Source organism: Siniperca chuatsi, linkage group LG11 (assembly GCF_020085105.1).
Source record: "Siniperca chuatsi isolate FFG_IHB_CAS linkage group LG11, ASM2008510v1, whole genome shotgun sequence".
In the NCBI taxonomy this organism is placed as follows: Eukaryota; Metazoa; Chordata; class Actinopteri; order Centrarchiformes; family Sinipercidae; genus Siniperca; species Siniperca chuatsi.
In genome coordinates this window covers 13,612,114-13,634,566 of record NC_058052.1, presented here as the reverse complement: position 1 = coordinate 13,634,566, position 22,453 = coordinate 13,612,114, and the positions used below count along the sequence as shown (strand labels likewise).

At 38.0% G+C, this 22,453-nt stretch overlaps 2 protein-coding genes across 5 annotated transcripts in view; both read left to right on the top strand.

The window, feature by feature from the left end:
- Window positions 1-73: 73 nt before the first annotated feature.
- Window positions 74-10,977, top strand: fam83b (family with sequence similarity 83 member B). 2 transcript variants are annotated; one of them, XM_044214602.1, is made up of 5 exons: window positions 74-260; window positions 2,293-2,766; window positions 4,052-4,216; window positions 5,123-5,247; window positions 5,719-10,977. In XM_044214602.1, the coding sequence occupies exons 2-5, from the start codon at window positions 2,317-2,319 to the stop codon at window positions 7,718-7,720; spliced, it is 2,742 nt and encodes a 913-aa protein (XP_044070537.1). In that variant the 5' UTR covers window positions 74-260; window positions 2,293-2,316; the 3' UTR covers window positions 7,721-10,977. The 2 variants fall into 2 exon arrangements, with proteins under 2 accessions (XP_044070537.1, XP_044070538.1); XM_044214603.1 differs by lacking the exon at window positions 74-260 and having other exon boundaries at window positions 2,629-2,762.
- Window positions 10,978-16,149: 5,172 nt separating this feature from the next.
- hcrtr2 (hypocretin (orexin) receptor 2) overlaps window positions 16,150-22,453 on the top strand; it is a 31,412-nt gene continuing 25,108 nt past the window's right edge. For 2 of the 3 annotated variants that reach the window (XM_044215346.1, XM_044215345.1), the window contains exon 1: window positions 16,150-16,546. In XM_044215346.1, the coding sequence (XP_044071281.1) occupies window positions 16,330-16,546 (217 nt within the window). In that variant the 5' untranslated portion in view covers window positions 16,150-16,329. The remainder of the gene's footprint in view (window positions 16,547-22,453) is intronic. The other variant, XM_044215347.1, reaches the window with a different exon arrangement.

Here is a 22,453-nt window from a genome sequence, read left to right as displayed (position 1 = left end):
GAGTGGCTAAAAGTCTCAAACAGGTTTATGGCGGCCTGTGTGCAAGTTTCAAACCAGACCATTTGCATGTCAAAACTGGAATCCACACCCTCTATCTGCAGACTGCTTATCATGTTGAGACACCTCCTTGTCTTTGTTTCTTCCAGCTGGCAGACACTAGCTTCTCCAGATATTGAACATAAGTTGAACGAACATTCATCAATCCAAGACGGATATTCTGGGAGCAGTCGAGAGGATTTTCACAAGTTCACAACCTAAATGTAAGTTTCTGTTGAGCATGAGATAATGGTGTTGTGGCTAGCTCGCTGTGCTTTTGAAGCCTCTAAGAAGTATTCAGCAAGAAACAGCAGCTCTGTAAGAATATCAAACGCCTCAGTTTTAAAATGAATTCTCTGAACAGTGGGAGGTTTGTGATAAATAGATATGCCGTTTGTACAAGGTTGTGATGTGCAGTGTACGTTATGATTAGATATGCTTCAACAACAGCTGCTCAATGTTTCTTTTACAGTTTATCTATTTAAATAAGGATCAGCAGAGTCAATGCTGACCTCAAAGGATTGTTGACATATAAAACTTGTAAATGTAAATATATGATTGTATAAACATAACAGCAGAGTCCATAAAAGGACCTATAAATGTTACCTGAAAATAAAAAGGGCAAGTATGGCTGTACTCAGGGTTATTCATTTGTAGTTAAAGCTACATTTTTACTGCCGGTGAAACTCACCTGAAAGTGAAACGTTCACACAAACTTTCCTATACCAGGTTCTCAGCCGTGCAGTGCTTTAAAACTTCTTTCTCTGTTCTCTGTTTCTTCACATTCCGATGTATAAGATATGATAGATAACACATCAATGTCACCTGTTTCTGTCTGACTGCAGTGCATGTTTGCTTTTTTCCAGTGAAGTTTGAGAAGATGTATATCACAGATTTTTTTTTTAGCACCCAACATTTCAAGTGAGAACACTTGGATTGAGATGTTTCTATTAAAAATAATGAAATGAAATTAATTAAAACAGGTTGTATCCCCTATTAGGTTTTTTAAAAACCTTTTGCCTTGGAAGGTTGGTAACAAATGTTTTTCTTGGTCTATGAATTATAGCTTAAAAGTCCACTTTATATATCACAAAGTCCAAAAAGCATTGTGTATGTGCATGTTTGCATTGTTTTGTAGAATGTGGAAGATTACTTTACGCATTTTAAAAGCTTTACTAAAATCTGTCTTTATTCCACAGTAAATTATAATTATAATTATAACTTTATTTGTATAGCACATTTAATGCTAAGATCCAGCCCAAAGTGCTTAACAAAACGTGATCAAATAATGCAATTACTGAAAACATTGAACTGCTTACTCCACCGCAAACATTTATTTTAACTTGTTTTATTTTACCCCACCTTCACATGGAAGTGCACTACAGGTGCAGCAATAACATTTCCCCCCTGGGCATGCACTGCTAGTCATCCTTTAAGTCTTGACTGTGAACAGATTCAGCGTCAGATAATGATGAGTCAGTTTTCATGATGTGGCTTGTTGGAAGCGAATCAGGTATATCTATCTAACAGGCATATTTGCATATAAAGTACTGTATAATAATATAAAAGAAAGTTTTATAGATGGAAATGATGAGTATGCATTGCTGAAAATATAGGCCTCTTTACTGCTGTGGTACACACAGTCCCAATGTAAACACTGGAACCTTTACAAAAAGGTACACAAAGTCCTAACTAACTAACTAACTAACTAACTGCTTATTAACAAGTAGTTCCTGAATAACTTTGAATCAGTGATTTAGATTATTTAGATTTTGTGCCTTTTATCAGCCGTTTAAGAGTTAATCACGACCAATACATTAAGAACACGGTCAATATTCTGTTATGTTTTCAATTAACTTATCATCATCCACTATAAAGTCTGTGATTCAGTGTTACTCAGGAACGGCTAGTTGGCTATTCATTAATCAGCACATAGTTACTGTTTTGTTTCTCAGGAATCTGTGCACCTTATTGCAAAGTGTCACAAACTGTAAGACAAATTTAGTTTTTACGTACCATGACAAATAGGAGCAAGGTTGTACTTTAATGATTATTTCAGCTTTTGGTGTTTTAACTTGATATTTGCCTATTGTAAGCAATGTTACACAGACTTTAATGTGAGCTTTCCATTCACTATATTACACTTTGCCTCATTACACTTAACAAGAATGAGACTTACAGCATTTTCCATGCTGTTATAATATTTGTTCCCTGTTCCTCTTACATCATGTCATTGATTTCCATTATCTATGACAGGTCCTACTGAAACAGTCTGGACCCATGGAGTCTCCCGAGTTTTCCCTGCTGTCATCTTTGCGGGGGGAGTCTAAATCAGAGGATTATATCCAACCCCACTATAAGGAGTCATATCGCCTGGCGATTGATCGCCTGGTGAGTGGTGGCAGAGATAGTTACCAGGAGTTCCTCAAGGAAGAACGTATTGGGAACTTCCTCTCAGAGGAAGAACTTCTCTTCATCACTGAAAACGCAGTACAGCTCCCACCTCAAAACCACACAGAGGAAATAAATGGTCCACTGGACAACCAGTCATCCTCAGGGACGTACTGGCCCATTCACTCGGATGTGGACACGCCTGATTTGGACTTAGGGTGGCCGGAGCTCATGCATGAAAGACTACAGACAAATATAGATCTGCTCTTTCATCCACCAAGACAAAACAACCCCACTGTCAAAGAGGTGATCCGGAAGCAAATTCAGGAAGCAAGGCAGGTAATCAAAACTAGCTGCGACAACGTGCTAAGACAGAGAGAAAAAAAAATTCTCTGTTGCAGCAAATGGGCACAGACGTACCGTTTCTCTGCTGTGTTTAGTTTGAGAACTGTGCTCTTTTGAAGTATGTTGTAAGCACCTTTCCGCCTCAAGGCGTTTCCACACACTTTTGTTGCTCTCAATTTCCAGTGGTAAGGAGAGTCTGCTGGGGTTGTCGAGGTCAAAATCTGGTTTTGCAACTTACCATCATGAGAAGGGAGTGTGGGAATCATGTACATGTACTAGCACTACATTATAGAGTCATGACATTTGTACAACGCCTCACTTAGTTCTCAACTTGTGTCATGATGAATCATAAACTAGTTTTGTAGCTCAGAATTGTGGTTAGTAGACTTAATATTCCTCTGCACTGCTTTGTTACAACCTTGTTAATGCTGCACTGGCTCTTAATTAAACCAACACAGCAAAAGACTGACAGGAAGGTCCATAGAAAAACAAAACAGAAGACCATCTCTTTTTACAGCTCACAGAGAGCTAATGAAACCTCTTTCATCTCTTCCCCATAATTATAACCAGTACAGTATAAAATAAACTAAATTAAGATTAAAAGCAGATAACTATGTCTTGAGAAATAACAGTTGGAATTTCTCATGTCTGTCAAAATAGCAATTTTGGAGGGTTGAATAATTAAATATTAATAATTTAATGTATGCATTTGTTGGACATACATGATTAAGAATGACTAACACTTCCCATGGTTCATCTGAAGAACAGACATCTTTTGACAGAAACCTCCTACACAGGAAATTGAAAGAGGTAAAGAAATTTGTCTAAACAACATGCAATTCAGTCGGATATGAGCTCATTAAAGACCTCATTACATGCTACTGGAACACAGTATGATGTTGCTGCTTCATCACATTCAGTATTTTCAAACTGCACATTATCATGATGAACCTTGATTGCAGCATCACAGAGCCTAAAGTGAAATCAAAAGTAAAATCATATTGGCTACTTTCACTGCATTTGCTTAGTCTGTGTCCTGTTTCGATAACAACTCACAGCATGACAACAATTTTTTTGTTGTTGGCATCACTCTGAGGTTTTTATCGGTCTGTTTCTAGCTGTCAGACTCACATTTACCATTCATGTTCATGCATGATGACTGTGAGTGTGTTCTTAAATATTCACAGTTTTCACAAGTGTAAACTGGTTAAATTCACTATACCCATTCTGGTCTTTGACACGTTGAACTGATCAGTATTTATTCACTTTGTCCTCGCAGGTCATTGCCATTGTGATGGACATGTTCACTGATGTCGATATATTCAAAGAAACTGTTGATGCATCTATACGAGGAGTTCCGGTCTACGTGCTTTTGGATGATTTCCATTTGAAAAGTTTCCTCACAATGGCTGAAAATCAAGATGTAAAAATTCAACAACTCAGAGTAAGTATATGATTTAAAACATCCATTTGATTTTCTCAATTTGAACTGTTTTTATTGATTCTAACATACATTACAGTTACACATTTTGCAAAGTAATTAAAAATTATTTGTTTCTGCGGTTATCATTGCTTTGTAATGAAGCACCATCATAGAACTTAACATTTGCTAATGGCATACAGTATTTTGAGGGTGATAATCTAAAACAACACTAATAAAAGAAATTTTTTTTGATCTCTATACACTTATTCACTTTCTTGCCACGAGTTAGATGAGAAGATTTATACCACTCTTATGTCTGTATGGTCAATATGAAGCTACAGCCAGGAGATGTTAGCTTAGCGACTGGAAACAAGGGGTCTAAGGGTACAAAAAAAAATCCACCTACCAGCACCTCCAAAGCTAGCCAGCTGTAGCTTCATATATAATGGCTAATCCAACTCTTGACAAGAAAACAAAGCAAATTTTCCAAAATGTTTAATGAGAGGGGAGAGTGTTGAGGGGATGTAAAGTGGCAACTTTTGTACAATTGTATCTTTGCCCATGACCCTAAATTTACATGCATACAAATGACTATTATGAGTCTTTTTTAATATGTCTAAGTCTAAACCTGGTTTCTTCAGTTTTTTGGGTGGAGTCATAATTATTTATCTGGGCAGATGCTAAAGATGAAAACACACCCTTTAAATTCCCATCACTGTAAGTGCATATCACATGCCAGCAATACAAAACAACAACAACTCAGGGACTTAAACAGTATTTAAAATCTTCAGAATGATGTTTATCTGCACAGTACATCTGCTCTTCTCAGATGTTTATTTGATGAATGACATATATATTACCTTCTGCTGTAAAATGTAACAGTGATAAATCATTTCTGACATTTTCTTTTCACTGCTCTGACCACAGAACATGAGGGTGCGCACTGTGAAAGGTCAGGGTTATCTCTGTCGATCAGGAGCTAAATTTCATGGGGCAATGGAGCAGAAGTTTCTTTTAGTCGACTGCCACACAGCGATTTATGGCTCATACAGGTAAATAAAACTGCAGTACAAGAGGAGCTCTGGTTGAGACCACTGAGGTGTGAACTAAATGCATTCATTATGCAGATCACTACATTTACTGTCACTTTCTACAAAATTGCTGTCATAATTTCTTATTGATTCCTTTTGAAGTAGTTTGTGACTAAACTTTGTTTATGAATGTGAAAGAAAAACTGGTTTCTAGAAAATGTGGCAACAGGTACAGAAAAGAAAATTATTTCAGCACAAACAAAACACAAAACAGCTCTTTACAAAAAAATCTCTCTCAGATCCTGAGTGAAATCTTTTAAAATAATTATTTTGTTTTTGCTTCGTGCCTGTAGTTCTTCGCCCTAACTGGATTTAAATGAATGAAGTTAAATTTAACCCCAACACATAAAGAAACTAAAGTGTTACATGCCATCAGTGTTGTTTTCTCCACATTCAATTAATAAATACTAATGTTTTGGTCTTTGTTTATAGCTTCACTTGGTCATTTGAGAAGATCAATCTGAGCATGGTGCAGGTCATCACAGGCCATCTGGTGAAGTCCTACGATGAGGAGTTTCGAACACTCTATGCCCGGTCAAGTGTGCCAGCTGAACTTTGCCCTCCAGAGGGTTTGTTCCCACGCAATGGACAGATTTTGCCAAAATCTCATTCTGCACAAAAAATTGAGCGGAGGGACCAGTTGAGGCATACGCTGAACACAGTCTATAGGAAGACCTGTGAGAGGAAACTAGGCACAAGAGACCTCGAAGAGAGGCTCTTTGAAGAGGAACCTAACAAGCTGGGACCCTTGTTTGACAATGGGATTGGTGCTCAGAACCAGATGCCCCAGTTTCAGTCCGCAGAGACGATGAACTTCTTGAAAAGGCATAGCTATGCTGGGGAAGATGGATGTATGCCACAGAACATCAGGCCCAGAGCGAGCAACTGGAATATATCTAGAGAAACAGGAAATGGAACAACCAACTACCCCACGGACAATTATTTACAAGTGACACAGATACACAGAGGTCAAAACATGCGTCAGTCTTACAATGGCAACGACAAACAGGTTCTGTCCATGCAGCAGAACATGCCAACCCTGGAGAATACATCCAAGTCGTTCATGCGCACACTGAGGATTGAGTCTTACCTCAAAAACCCTGACGTCCCATTCGGAGACTCTAATGACTATTTAGACCAGTATGAACCACTCGACAAAGCTAGCTCCTTCATGCAGGGGAGAATGAGGTCTTCCCTTGTTTTCAGGTCCACCATACCAGAGCAAATGGAGCCAAACAGACACATACAGCACTCCTCCTCTGGTGTTAGCTCCTCACTAGCACCAAACACTCCTTTGCACTACTCATCCATGCAGTGGAATCCAACAGCAGCAGCTGATACTAGAATGAATAATGAAGAGTTCATGTTAAAGAGGCAAAGTATGCAGATTTTGGATGACAATCGGAATAACACAAGCTATGGTCCAGGTAGAAACTCTTACCACTCTGTATATGCTAGTCTAGGCAGAGCTAAAGGTGGACACATGATCACAAACCCTGACAACCTGACAGACAGTTGGCACAAAAGGCACAGCGTGGCAGATCCAAGATCAAACACTGAGTACACACATGAATCCTCAGGTCACATGTATGGAGCTTTTGCAAAGATGCAAGTAAACAGAAGCACAGCAGGGATCAATGCACAGATTGGAGGATATGGGTCAAATCTGAACGAAGATCAGAGATCTGTCTCTCATTATGATGTCAAGAGTATCACAGGCACAAAGAGCCCTAGTTCTACCAACTGGCAGGAGCTGCCATCCAGGACTGTGTCTGCAGCAGCCCTGGATGTGAATAGAAAGGATTTGACGGATAAATCCAACAGTATGGGCTCTCAGCATTTTCTACAGAAGAGTTCCAAGAAATTAAAATCCTTATTGAACATACCAGAGAAAAAAGAGGATTTAATCGTAACCATGGGAACACCGAGTCTGAAGTCCAGTGGCAGTACAGACACCATAACAGCTGAGGATGAGGAAGGGATATCAGATGGACGAGGAAAACTTCATCAAAGCACAACCAAATCTGTCAGGTCCTCCTCAGAGCAGCAGAGGAACCGGCTAGAGGACGACCATCTGAAATCTTCAAAACCTCGATTCAGAACTGAGGAGCCGAAAACTACTGCGCAGAAGAAACCCAGCGTTCTTGACAAAAGTGTGAGACCCGGACTTGTCACAGGAAGCTGGGGCAAAGATCGAGGTGCCGAGACTCGCCTGTACAGCAGATTTGAGCCTTTCTGCTCCTTTGAAAAGAAACCCTCCATGCGCTCTGCACACAGCTTTCGAACCACACACTCTCAGGAGAAACCCAAACCCCTTCCTAAAGGTGAAGCAGCTATTGAACACAACCTCACCCGGGCTGCACGAGGGCACCATGAAAACAAGCTGGAGAAATTCATTCACAGAATGGGAAATCTCATACACAAGAACAAGTAGCGACAACTGCGTTAGCATAACACATATCTCCACAGGGCACTTATTACTAATGCACATTTGACCGCAAATGTTTATATTTGTTGGTCTTAATTTCTGTGTTTACTTTTGGAAAATGTTTTGAGCAAACACTGTTTACATTTTGTTCTGCTTATTTTTTTTCTGTACAGATGCACTGATGAGTACCATTGAAAGGAGAATATATTTTATATGAATACATGCTGCAGGCCTTTGTACAACAGAACCTTAAAATACCACCTCAAGCTGTCTTCACGTCTGGCGTCAACCAGCGAAGCGATAAATTCAAACGCTGTCAATAAATGTTGTGGATGCATTAAGTAGCAGTAGTGTCAAAGTGTCAGAGAAGTACAAATTATTGCTGCTCGTGTAAGTGTGTGCACATACCACGGTGCTGCTGTTACTATACTCAAAGGATTATTCTGCCTGAATGTTGTCAGCAAGTCAAGGGAAAGGCATTGCGAGTTAACCACCACTCCACATGATGAAAAACTTTCATTTATGTGTCTGACAGAGGTTTTATGAATGCTATGGGGGTTGCAATAATTTTGCAAAATAATTTTGTACCACTTTTCATTGAGAGCACGTCTTTTATTAAATCTTTTCTATAAATTGTGCCACTGCATTTGAAAACATACAGTAGTAACTTTCCTCTGCGAAAGACATCCATCCAAGGGTTAATTTCTTAGGGTTCATTCTATGAACAGTGTGCCTGAAGGCAAAATTCAATGTACAATATAAGCATAATGAAAAACACAGTACACCTGCCCTCACTGGCCACTCAGGAATGATTCAAGCATTTCATCTTTTGCTCAATGTGACGGAACTTGTGGGTAAACAGAGAGAAACATGGCCTCCAGTGTAAAACATTTGCACATAAGCTAGAAGAATCCATCTCTTTCATTCATATCTTGTAAATATTAATTTTTTACAGTTAGGTACTTTGTATTACAACTGAGTAGTCAGAGGTTTTTTAAACTGTAATTTTATTGTTGCTTGCCAGGCACATTGGCTCTGTGTTTTGCCTCAATGATACTTGTGGGAATGTAATGAATATTTTTAAACACAGAAGATCCAGTTTTAGTACGCACTCTCTTGGTTATGCTTATAAAACGGTGATGAAAATGATGATTCTTTCTGTCTGGCATCTACTGATGAACCATGTAAATGATGCTTATTTTCCTAGTAGAGTTCAGCCTAAATGTTTTGTCAAATGAGCCAAGCTTCTCATCTCATCTTAACCCATACAGCTATAAGACCAATCAGTTTTACTGGAGTATCTGTCTATAATGTGTTGATTGTTGAAAAGAGAACACAATAGAAAATGACCTGCCCACGGGAATCAGCGCTCCCATAAGCTTTAATTTGCAACATTTTGATCCAAAACTAACCCCAAAAAAAAAAAAACAAAAACAAAAACAACCAGCCACGGTGAGAGGATGTAGCTTAAACAATTTAAATGAAGACTACAGGCAAAACACATAGGTGTCAACATGAACTGTCAAAACACAATATATTTATGGGAAACATTTAATGGCCCTACTCACTTTTACATAATTGAGCCAAGATGGAAAAACATGGCTAAAGACTAGAATGGAAAAAGTACTTTCATATGATTTATTCATTTTAGAATTAGTGTCACATCAAGTGTCTAAAGAAAATGAAAAAACAAACAAACAAAAAAAACTAAATATAACCATTGTTTGACAGTTTCAGACTATTATTAGGTATGAATCCTGAAATCTTTGCTGTGTCCAGGTTTCCTGCTTTAGAATTTACAAACAGAAACCAAAAGAACTAAAGTATACTTTGAAATGCAATTAAATGTTCAAAACTTGCCATCTGTGAGACTTTGGTCACCCTAAGCATGAACTTCATACTTAAATGGCTCTGAAAATTACAATGATTAAAGTGTATTAGTTTCCTAGTAATTAGTTTCTCTTTGTAAGTACAGGTATGTGGTTAAATACATCTGTTCAGTATCCATTAAAGCAAAAAACAAAATACACACACACACACACCACAAAAGTAATGAGTAAAAGCAACAAATATCAACCTTTTACTGATGTGAAATTAAGCACAAAATAAAGCTACATAAATAATTTAACAAATCTTAACTTTTGTCATCCACTATTTTACTCCATCTCTATTAAATTTTTATCATAAGACTTATCAAAAAAGAAAAAGAAATATAAGTCAGTATACCTTGTATTTCTAGACCTTTTTCTTATTTTCTCAAGATAAATGGCCAAACTCCTGTGCCTGAAACTCAGTCCAGCTGTAATGAACTTCTGTAATGAATCCATATTATCCTAATTTATGGGCATAGCATATGTATGCATTTTGTACAGAACAGTTTATTCTTCATCTATATTTAAATACTAGATCTGATTTGTGAATGCATGCATGCCTTGGGCTTCCCACCTGACTTCCCTGCAAAAAGCACAGAATATCTGAATCTATTTTTAGATAAACAATCTTCTTTCAGTAACTAAACTTCCCCATCAATTTGTCCTGAACGCAACATTAGCCCTAATCTTAAACAGCCTGGGAAGGCTGACCATAACCCTAAACCACATATATCAGCATTATGTAAAACATATTTGATGATGAGACACTATTAACATAAAACTGTCACATCATAACACATTTATTGTGAAGCACAGACAGGAATTGTTGAACAACATCAGCTTACCACAGCTAATGAACAGGTTCCCCCACTGTAACAATGCTGATTGAGTGACAGAATTACTGGAGGCAAATAGCAATAAATAAGGCAAAAATTTTCAGGTGCAGCAGGCTTCTGCATCTGACTATAGCTGAAGCACTCACCCCCAAGACTCCGATGCCACACAAACTTGTTTACACACAGTGTGACTGTTGGCCACTGTCATTGCCCCCATTGTTGAGAAAAAAAAAAATACATACACCTCATTCAAATATTTTCAAGATACAAAATATTGAAATGATTTAAAAAAAACAAACAAAAACAGACACTAGATTTTCAGAGTGTCCCAGGGAAGAAGGCTGTTACTCTTAAGGTCAAATCGTTTTGTCCTTCTGAGATCTGCCACAACGTTTTTAAAAAGCCAGTGTCACCAGTGGAGACTGACTGTTCAATAATGACTTTTGCTCGTTTTCCAAATGTGTGTGTTGATGACACATCACCAACCAGAACAGTCGTCTGAGTCTGTGAATGGTTCTATGGATAGTCCATACATGATTGATCTCATGTCTAGTCATGTTAAAACCCACGCTGGCCATTTTATTTCATACTTCTAGTTCTGTAGCAGTCACGCAGCAGATGTTGTAATGTTTCATCCTCATCACAATAAACCATTTTTTTTTTTTATTGTGACATAACAGCTCCACTGAACCATGGCCCTGACAGGAAGTCTGTTTACTGAAATCAGCCACACAGTGTCACAAGGGTTTTAAGATAATGCTTTATCATAGAGTTTTTTTTGTTACCTGGAGACGCTCATCCTTACAGACATGTTTATAAAAAAAAAAAAATAAATAAAAAAAATAAATAAAATCAATCAAGCCTCCATTTATATCATTAATTGATTTATAAATATTTTTAATGGCTAAGCCAGACCAAATTATATTCAAATGATAAACTTTGTGAATTAAAAAAAAAAAAAAAAAAAGTTTATAATATGGGATTTAGAGCCAGCTCTCCCATTAGTTTATTCCAGTGAGTTTTATTTCCACCAGCCCACGCAGCTCCTCTATTCAGTGCACTCACATTTTTTTTTTTTCAAGTTTGGTACATGACTTAATTAAGGTCATGGTTGTTTTGGGGGTGGCGGAAACAGTAATGTGTCTAAAAATAATATTTAAGACACAATGTGGGTTTTAACCATGTTACTTCTTTGTAACATGTTTTTTTGTTGTCCAATTTCTCAACCTCCTCTTTTATCTTGCTTTCCTACGCCAGTTTAAGTGAAGCACTGCAGGCTTATCCCATCATATTAAAAAATAAAAAATAAATTTACATTTCAGGTATCAAGCAGAATGACAACAGGAAGTAGGACCCAAAATGCAGACTAAGGAGGCAGAGCAGTTGCACACAAACAGTTCAATAAAGTTCACAAGCTTACAGGGGAAGTCAGGCAGGTAGGGCTCAGCAAACCAGGTGAGCAATCCAAACAGTCAAATGAATCCAAGGAGGGGGGAAAAAAAACAACACAAAATCCAAAGATACACAAGGGACAAAGGCCAGGACACAAGACACCAGAATCAACGACAATCTGACACAGAACAAGGGAAGGACACGGACTTGATACACTCAGGTAGGGGAGACAACGAGACACAGGTGGAACCAAGCAAACTAATCACATGCAGGAAGCAAAACTACACAAGACACATGAAGACACTCTTACCAAAATAAAACAAGAAATAACAGAATGCAAAACCATGACAAAAATATCCCATCCTCAATCCCTGTCCTCTTCTCTGCATCTCAGAGCAAGAAAAGATACATTAGAAATATATTCACCTACAATAGCCTCAATATTATGTGATGCAATGCAGCCACAAGACGTCCTCCTCCGCCTCCACCTCCACCTCTTCCTCCTTAGCTACAGATGCTCTCGCTTTGATGGCAATCTCGAGCTCAGTACAAAATGTGACAGTGAACTTTTTTGATACACCTAAAGCAAATCTCCCACTAAGCTTACTACTAAGCTTAACAATGCTGCTGGCATTCCAGTGAGCCTCATTGAAATGCAGCTCACTTCCAGCAGTTGAATTCACTTCTGAGGTGAATAGATATGACCTGATTGCATTGTTGTTGTCCCCCCCGTAAGAGAAGGGACGGAAGGAAAGAAGCTCCCACTTACACAGTGCATCATCAGGCTCATTGTCTCCACTCAGATTCCTTCTATTAACATGTAATACAAATGTACTCACACAAATATTGCACAAATGTGTTTCTGACGTACTCCTTAAACTAACTGACATTTAGAGTTTATTTTAATACAAAGACTTGCTTTTGCTTTTTCTCCCGCAAAATTGATTCAATCTCTAGGACATTTTGCACACAACATATTTGAATGTCTTACATTACAGTTACTGCCCCACAGAGTTGTTAGGAATTTACAAAATGTTTCACAGCGGCACATAAAAGAAGCTGATAAAACAACCATAGATAAACAGCCAAACTGACATATTAAAAGTGAGAGTTGAAGCCAAAAGTGTGTCAGACCACATGGGGCTGTGCTCCATAGTTCCACCTCCTGGTTATAGGCTAATAAGTTGTTTCTGTCTCCACAAGCTTTAACACACATCTTATTAGAACTGCTTGAATCAGGGCTGTTCAGAAAATTTTGGAATATATAGCCAAATATTAAAGACGCTTAAACATGACAGTAAAGTGTGTAAAATGTACATGTAAACATGTAATCTTGTAACTTGGTATTAGTCAAATTTTAGACACAATACACATAGTATATGTAGGTTGGATTATGTAGTGCTGTATATGTATGATGACACACAGGCATCTCAGACAACTGTGTGAGCTTCCGCAGTGGACATGGACTAATGACTAATGGCTGAACTAATGGCTGCATGCAACTATATAATTACTGTCTGGACCAGGATGTCTCTACATTTGAAATTAGGCGTTAATAATATCATTATGCAATAAAAGATCAATCCTACAGATTAATACGTGGGACAGATATGCACACATGCGTGGTCTGTATGGTGTACCTGAGTTTAAACTACAACACTGAGATGTTAGTGTATCAGCACTGTTATGTGAGAAACTGTTATTAATGATAAGGGTCAACTGTCAGCTGTAACACTGACGTAATGGAACAAAAGTCCTGCGGGCACAAGTTTCACTTCAGTCAGAGATCAGTGCGATACATAGTTTTGTGTCAGAGCCTACAGTGTGAGCAAGCGTCTGAGATTGCACTGCAATGAGCAGCATGAAAGACAATAAAGGGAATATATCATTTACATCTACCCAGAAGAATCACAAATTGATCTCTTCTCTACAAGCTCCTGTGTGGGAGGCATTGCCGCCTCACTGACAGTGGCCAGATGACAAAACATGCTTATACACGCACGGTCAAGGTGTACTTAGGAAAGAGAATTTGGAGATCTGATCAGAACCAACCCAACCTGCAAATCATGCTTAAGCAAAATAAAGCAACATCCCTCCCATTAAACCAGAATGCTGATGTGATTTCACAATTTTCACAGCATGATACCTGCAGCATGATTTCATCTCCAAGTTTCTGGTTACAGCTTTTTCACATCTTTCTAGAAGGAGCCACAAGAGCCATTTTCTGTCACTCCTTTCAGATATTTGTTGGTTTAAATGCAAAGACATTGTTTATTGTGTGGGGATTTTAATAATTGTCCTGGCAATTTCTATGATTGGATACCTGAAATCAATATTGTTCACTCTAGGCTCTTTTCATGTCAATAAATATGAAGAAATAATAGTAACAATCAGAAGAATACTAAATGTTATAAAATCAATGGTTACAAGCTTCATTTTCCATTAAATGGAATACTTTGGACTACCTTATTGGTCATAATCAGTGTTTGCCAAAATGTATGGAGTTTCATGTATTCGCTTCATGTGAGCTGAGTTAGGACTTAAAGCCTGAAGGCATTATTCTAACTGAAGATAGAAATAAATTGCTGCTTATTTGTGATTATCTTTTAATGCTGGACTTCATCTGATTAGCGGAGAGAAGAGCCCCAAAGGCAGAACGCTTGACTTTAAACTCAGTGCTGAGTCATATTTGTTATCTCATTCCAGTCATGATACTTAAGCAGGACATACTAATCAATAGCAAACACACAGGCAAAGTCAAAGGAGTTTGCATCCTTGGTGTTATAAGTTTAATGGCTGTTTGTGAGGAGCTTCAGTCACAGATCTTTATTATATGGTGCGCAACAGCAAACACAAAAGACCCAGAAAGCACAGCGGGATGTTAATTAGCCAGGCTTTCGAGGAGGTTAAACAAATTCTACAGGTGATAAACCTGGCAAATGGGGACTGTGTCCTTATAAGTAGTATTTCTTTTATTTAAACAATAAGCCAGGATTATTTGTTTATATTCATATGAAACACTAAATTAAAAATGCTGTAATTTTACAATTGCCATGAAAGAGATTTAACCTGGAGTGATCATTATTAACCTTTTTGAGATGTGTGCAAAGGCAGTGTTACATAGACGAGTAATGGTTTTCTTTGCACTTTAAAGCTGCATAATATCATAAATGACGAACAATCATAAAGATTCTGTTTCATGTCAAACATAAAGAACAACAGAAAATAGGCTGATTGTTGATGGTAAAGTTCATGAAAAACAAGTCAATCTTGTCGGGTGTTCAAATGAAGATGAAAACCAAGATGAAGAAATCAATATAAAAAAGAATTGGATCTGGTCAAAACCTGACTGTGGTGTCATGGCAACTATGTACCATAAATAAATTAAATAAGCCTTTAAACTGACTTGTCATTTTGAGAGCAGCCTGTTCATTGTACGTGTTACACAAAGTATAATCCATCATTAATATCACGATTTCACAGCTGTGTCTGATCGTGATTGCAAATAATCTTCATATATTTAGTTGCAGAACAAGCTGCAATCATTTTGTCTCCAGTCTTCCTGTGAGGGAAGTTTACCTGCATTGTGTTGGACATCTTTGTTTGGCTGAGGGCTTGTTTCGTAATAAAACTCTGCTTTTTTTTGTGAGTATAAAGTGGACTAAAGGAACAAAGAGCTACAGGATCACAGTCATATTTCATTTCTGCTGCTCTGGCTTATATTGACAATGGCTCAAATATATAGCAGTTATTTGGTAGGCGATACTGTTAATGATTTGGGAAGCAGTGAGGAAGTCCACTGATATTGACCTGCACTGTTGTGTTGACAGCTCATGCAATTTGATCATGCAGGTTAACTGGGTGTGTGAAATGGTCGCAAATCGTCCTTGGATTATTTATGCACCTATTCCTCTTTTAGAGGCTCCCAACAGAGTTCTGCAATGAATTCAAAATAGATGAAGCTGCTGCGGCTCAATATCCAGTCAGGATGACTCCATTCATTTACGTTACCTTGTCCATCAAAGGCAAAAGTCCCTGTAGAAGTATTGAAATCTTAACAAAATTTGAACTTGAATTTATCAACATTAAAAATCTCTAAAGAGAACTTTTGCAGCGATACAGGAAATATGAAATCTTGTAAATTCAGTATTACAAATGCACCAAATTTTAATAGTTCATATAAAACAAAAAAAAAACAAACAGTGAAATGGACACACACAACCAGGACTAAGACTTCTGAGTTTTTCCCCCTATAATCCCCCCCACCCCTATTTTTTCCCGTTGAGGCTGGTGTGTTGTTGAAATAGCTCCTTGCTCGCTACTACTGGTGGTATGACCCTGCTGTGGTCTTGCATGGAGGCAGGAGAGAAATCAGCGTCACACTGACGAGGTCTGCCAAGCGCGTTATTATCGCACTACACTGCCGCAATATTGGCAGTGTGCTCAACAAACTGCGGTCACTGCAGACACACGGTTAACAGCAGGAATACGAGAGACGCATTAAACACTTTGAAGGATGTCAGGGATCACTGGGAATTTGGATTGCGAGGAATGTTTATCTTCTGCACATGTGGCCAACAGCACGGAGTTACATCTGCACTCCACTGTGGATGAGGACGATGAACTTCTGAGATACATCTGGAGAGAGTACTTACACCCGAAGCAGTATGAATGGGTTCTCATTGTGGCTTACATTATTGTGTTCTTCGTTTCACTCATTGGAAACTCGCTGGGTAAGTTGTAGCCTACCTTTGATATATTTTAAGCCGATTCATGCGTAATGAGCCCTGCAAAATCAGACCGCAGAAGTACACTTTGAACAACTTTTTTGAGAACGTGAATGAATTTATTTCTACAAGTCAAAGAAAACCAAATGCCACAGTAATGAAAAAATCTAAAATAGTCCAGTTTTTCTTTTGATGTTCAGTGTAGTCGCAGTGGAGCATCTGCAGATGGAGAAGGATCAAGTCACAGAGGCGTCTCTCACTGCAATAACAGTGCTGCTCGAAATTATCCGAATTGGACTCCCACAGATGTGTTTGAAGATACAGATAATGGGGGTGCAAATCACAATACTGTCGTTTAAAAAAACATATTTTCTAAATTTCCTCTAATCTGTACTCCATCATTCTCCCTTATTAGGCTGTTTCTGATGCATTTGAGAGAACCACTGACTCATACTCAGAATATGAGAAACATGCTGTGAGCTGAAGCAATTCAACCATTTAACTTAAGGGGAACTCAAAGTGACCATGCAGCTGCTTCTCTTGATTTTCATTGCCTCGACTTCAAATATATATAGTTACAATTTCTTGGTAAACTAATGTTAAATGTTTGGCAAGAATTTTTTTTTGTACCAGTGTACAGTCCACTTGTGATGCCCAGCAAAAGCTCTAACATTACAGGTGTTACAACAACCTGCTCATTTCCCATCTGCAGTTTGGTCCATCTCAACCTCAACTCTTAATGGCTTTGTGTTGTTCATATCATTGCAGGATTTCACTCTCTTTTATCATCTGAAGCAATTTTTTCTTCACTGGAACCATCATCATCAATAACATCACATTTTGGTCATAATTTATGTCTGTACAAAACCAAGCGTAGCATATTTATCTCTGTACACTTAAAGAACAGGACCCTGGAATAGAGGTGTGCAGATTGTACAGCTTTTTGATGATCTCTCTTAGTTTGCAACTAGATGTACTGCAGTATTGCTCTTCAGCCTGTGAGACTAAGGAAGTAGCGTAGTAGTAGGAACGAAGTAGCTGCTACGGACAGGAGTCAGAAAAAAAGAAAAAGATATAGGATAGTGATATTTTATAAGGAACACTAGTTCAGCAGTAGTGCAATTTTTTTCATAGCAACACAGCAATACTCCATCCTGCCATACAGCACAGTTCAGCACGTCTCTCAATCTAATTAACAGATAGACTGGATCTAACATGTGCATACACAAGTTGTGATTGCAGTAATCAGACACTACTATTGATCACCCCAACGTTTCCAAACTAAACATTGAACAGTTTCATATCAACTCTGTAAAGTCAGCAGGTTCTGTATTTGACCCTTAAAGCACAAATGACACCAGTAATACTGCAGACTTGACCTTTAAACTAAAATTAGACTGTGTGAAAGCCACAAACAGGCAGCAAACATACCAGTTTGTCTTCTCTCTCCCACAGAAAAAAAGCCAAGATGTGCCTAATAATGTATTTTAGCCAGCATGCCTGTGTGTTCTGATGATGGTTGGTTCAACTGCGTGAATTATGTAGAGGTTGTTCAGCAGACTAACTCTTATTTTTCCATTTAAATTTGCATTTTTCCATTGAAATTTGCATTTGTTTGTCTAACAAATCCAGGGAATATTGGGGGAGTCTGGGCATGTTTTATCAGAGGGTCCATTAGTTTTAGAGCCAGAGCTGACAGGTTCTCATCATAATTATCTCTAGACGTGGGAGCACAGAGGAAAAAATTGCAAACAGCAACATGCAAAGCTTTTAAAATCATCTTAGCTTCTCTTTCTTTGTGCTTTGTGCCCAGATTTTGTTTTTTATTTATGTTGGCAGCAGGTTCACCAGCTGTTAACAATATTACTGTGACTGGAAGGAAATCACACTAAAACAAATTCCAAACTGAACACAGAGATGCCACGACATTTAGAAGAAAATCACTTTAGAACATAGTTAACCATTCATAAAACCTTTGGATAGTTATATAAGTTAAATAACAAGATGTGAGGAGAGCCGTGGGGGGGGTTACATATTTTTTTATTGGAAGACTCAAAGGTGCTTCCACTTTATGCTTTTAATATTTGGCTACATGTTTTTCCTTCTTTTTATATTAATAATGGATCAAATGACTTTGTGTTATGTGAAAAGAGTCACTTGTAGTGACAAACCCACAGAGAATTATCACCCAGCTCTGCAGTTCTCCTCAGCTCTACGGAGTGTTTTAGCATCTTTCAGCTCATTGTTTTATTCATACAGTCCACTAAACTGTTTCGGTTCACTCTCACTGCTCTCATCAGCGTTTAACCCCCTGTACGGTACCTGCCCAGCACCAAATGGCACACAAACAAAGTTAGCAACTAGCTGGTGAACACAGTGGAGCATTTAGCAGAGTGAATATTGGACTTACATTCATCAAGTGGCCAGAAACACAACTCCAAATAAATACTAACGTTGCTTTGTGTCTGTTGGATGTGTAAATAAGAAACTGTTTGCTAACACATTTACCATATCAACGTTGTAAGTTGATAATATGTCACTGTTGTGTTTACAGCTTGTTTCTGCTGCCCCCAAGTGGCCAAAAATCTGTTAATTCAGGTTTAACAATAACAAGCCAATTACTGTACTGTTAAGAATCTGGTAGGAGGCCACCACAGGTCATCTAATCAGATGCCAGAGGGGCCTTTGTCAGTAACCCCCAGTGTCTTGGCTGAGAGGCCCTGGCAGGGTAGCAAAAGATCCTACTGGCATCTTATTGGCCACCTCTGGTAAGCTCCTACCACAATCTTAGCATGTTACTGTAGTTAATGGGTAATTTATTCATTTATTTATTTATCTTTAAGGTATGCCACTGAAAAAGTATTTTGCTTCACCTTTTGACCACCTGTTGCACTTTATAAAGGGCGACATCACCTAGTACCAAAGTTCAGCCAGCAGCACATGTCAGCATCAGAGGCATGCCTTTGGGTGTGCTTTGAGTTTCTAAATTGCATTAATTTAATTCTGACCACAATAGAGGGAGATCAAAGAGTCTTTATGTCTTTAAAGTAGGTGTACATAACTGTTGCTGTGGTAGCCACCCACAGGCCACAACACACCTTCTCTTAAGTTGATTAAAAAGCCAATTATTTCCTAGGCTGTATTACTTTTACGGTATTTTACGGTACACTAATAGGACGTAATAAGCCATACTTTGTATCAAATTAGACAAAAACTAGAAATAATATGAAAAAACACAGTTTGTAGGTAGTAATATATAGAAATACATGCTTCCTTGATGCTCTATTCTCATACCAGTTAAGACCTCAGACCATTTAATGCCGTGTCACTATCTAACCCCAATAACATTATGGAAGCTGCCAGGACATTGCATCTTTATTTCCCACTATTAGATCTTATTAGACTTTCTTAAAGGGTTATCTATGACACATTACAACAGAATGTACCGTAAACTAAAGTGAAATCACATATCTACTACTTCAGACAAACCTTCTTCGGCTGTATAATTGGCAGTATTGGAGTAGCCAAGACCGATGTATTACAGTGCCAAGTAGTGTGAAGTAGACCTGCTGCTTGAATGACACACAGAGGACCCACAACAATATCATATTATATTATTCGAGGGTCAAGTGAGAAGTAGGGTAATTTTCTCATAGACTTATCGGACTTCTTTTTGCAACCAGTGGATTCGCCCACTAATGGTGCAACCCCATATAGTAAATCACACTACAAGCTAGTAGTTACTAAAAAATAAGAACACAGAATTAGTAATGGATTTACAAATAATCATTCAACCCAAGTTCCTCAGTGAAATCAGCTGTACAAGCAACTCTTTCATATTATAGGGAGTCATTTGATTTAATGAACCATGAAAAACACTACCTAATGGAGCTTTAATGGCAGCAGCACTATGCAGAGTGCTACACACTCCAGGTGTGCAGAGTCATCATAATTTTTAATTGGAAATTATTCATAAATTTACCTTAATCAACATATTTAACTGTTAGCCTGGTTATCCAAACCCTCATGAGGTGCATCAGATAGCAAGAGTGGAGGTGTCTCATCTTAGAAAAACAAGACTAGGAAAAGATCAGATGCAGTGTGGACAACTCCTTTGAGTAATACTGGAGAAACATTGTTTGTCAGAAAGTGGAGCCTTTAATTTTAATTAATTGATTTATGATTTCTGCCTCAAATTGGTATTTGCCCTTTTATTATCTTTTCAGAGTTTGTTTACACATTCATATGCAGGAAGATATACTGTAAGTCAAATTGCATTACTCATGAGCCTGAAAATGATGGCCTTAGACTTACAGATATAAATCAGACAAAAGATCCTGCACACTGTACCGATCACTGCACATTTAAAAGAGCAATATTTCGATCTCATAGAAATCTTTATCAGGCTTTTCAAATAAAACATTTTTTATTTGAAAATGTGCTTGAGGACCTGTACTCGCTCCACTCTGCTTGTCCTGGAGCTGAAATGAAATGGCTTTGAGATTGTAATTTTCCTCAGTGGTTTGACATGATTTGAAATAGGATGCTGGGGCAGGACTTAACATTGAGAGGGACTTGATTAAAGAGGTCAACAAAAGGCAGGACAAAGACTAGTCATTGAGGATCAATCAAGTCCTCCATCATCCGCTGTTATGGTGGAGATAGAGGACAAGAAAGAGGAGGTGTGTTTTTATTCAAAGGCCCCAGCCCTCTCTGTTTGAGAAAGAGCAGTGGTTGGAAATGTTGTTACAAACTGACACTCAGACATCTACTGCAGACACACTTTACTGCTGATTCAAGGGGAGCACAAAACTCCAACCAAAACATTTGTAAGTTTTTGTGCACCACGAGTGCAGGGTGAGTCCTTAAAATAGTTCAGAGGAAGAGAAAACAGTACTTTTCTTGTGTATAATGTATAAGAAGTCTCATCCTTATGTTGCTTCTACGGAGGGTATGAATGTGACGTGAAAATGGGAAGGAGTTGTTGTGCAATCGACTGCACAAAAGGTTTCAGAAAGAGTTTTTACAGATTGCTGCAGGCTAAATAGAAGAGGCAAAAGGTGAACTGTTTTTTTCTAATGGGCTGTATAACGTTAACTAATCAAGCACACAATTTCCTGAATAAAACACGTGATAAAACCAAACTATTACAAACCCTTTATACCCTTTAAAGTCCTCATGATTTTGATTGAGCTTTATGCCCTCAGGCTTTGTGCTAGTGTTCAGCGAGCAACAACAACTAGAGTTTCAGCCCAAAGCTTTCAGAATAAAAGTATTTCCACAAATGTAAACTTAATAAAAAAAAAAATATTTACATTTTTGTTAACGAAAAAGTGCTAACATATTGGTATATCATACTGTATTACTATATATATACTATACAATATATACTGTATTATTAATCTATACTGTCTTTATGTGGATATGACAATTAAATACAAAATCATAGTACTTTAGAATTATTTAAGAAACCTTTACAATTCTCAGCTTTTATTCTAAAGGCCAGCGGCACATAACAGAAAGTTTTATTGTTGCTGGTCGAGCGTATCTACTCTCATGTTAACATTACTTTGCTGGTGTCAAGCTACTCATATATACAAATGTCATTAAACTCCATTTCTGGCCATTTTTCAAAGCCCGAGCACCACTGACTTTCAGGTAATGCACCACTCCTCATAATGTGCAGCAGTTGTGTAGTACACAGGCTTATTAGCTGTGGTTAGCAGACACTAAATCTTGCCTTTCTCACGGCAGACATTTTGACTTATCTTAACAGGCAATTCACAAGTGTAACTAATAAAAATAATGATGGCTTAGCTGCATCCATACCGGTAATCCAACAATACCAAAGGACATTGGCATACCTAAATGAAATGCAGCCAATAGTTCCACCTGTGTTTGACAAGTCTAAAC

Coding starts and splice junctions, on each gene's coding strand:
- fam83b (XM_044214602.1), top strand. CDS start 2,317: ATGGAGTCTCCCGAGTTTTCCCTGCTGTCATCTTTGCGGGGGGAGTCT. Junction 4,217..5,122: donor TAAAAATTCAACAACTCAGA/GTAAGTATATGA, acceptor CTCTGACCACAG/AACATGAGGGTGCGCACTGT. Junction 5,248..5,718: donor GCGATTTATGGCTCATACAG/GTAAATAAAACT, acceptor CTTTGTTTATAG/CTTCACTTGGTCATTTGAGA.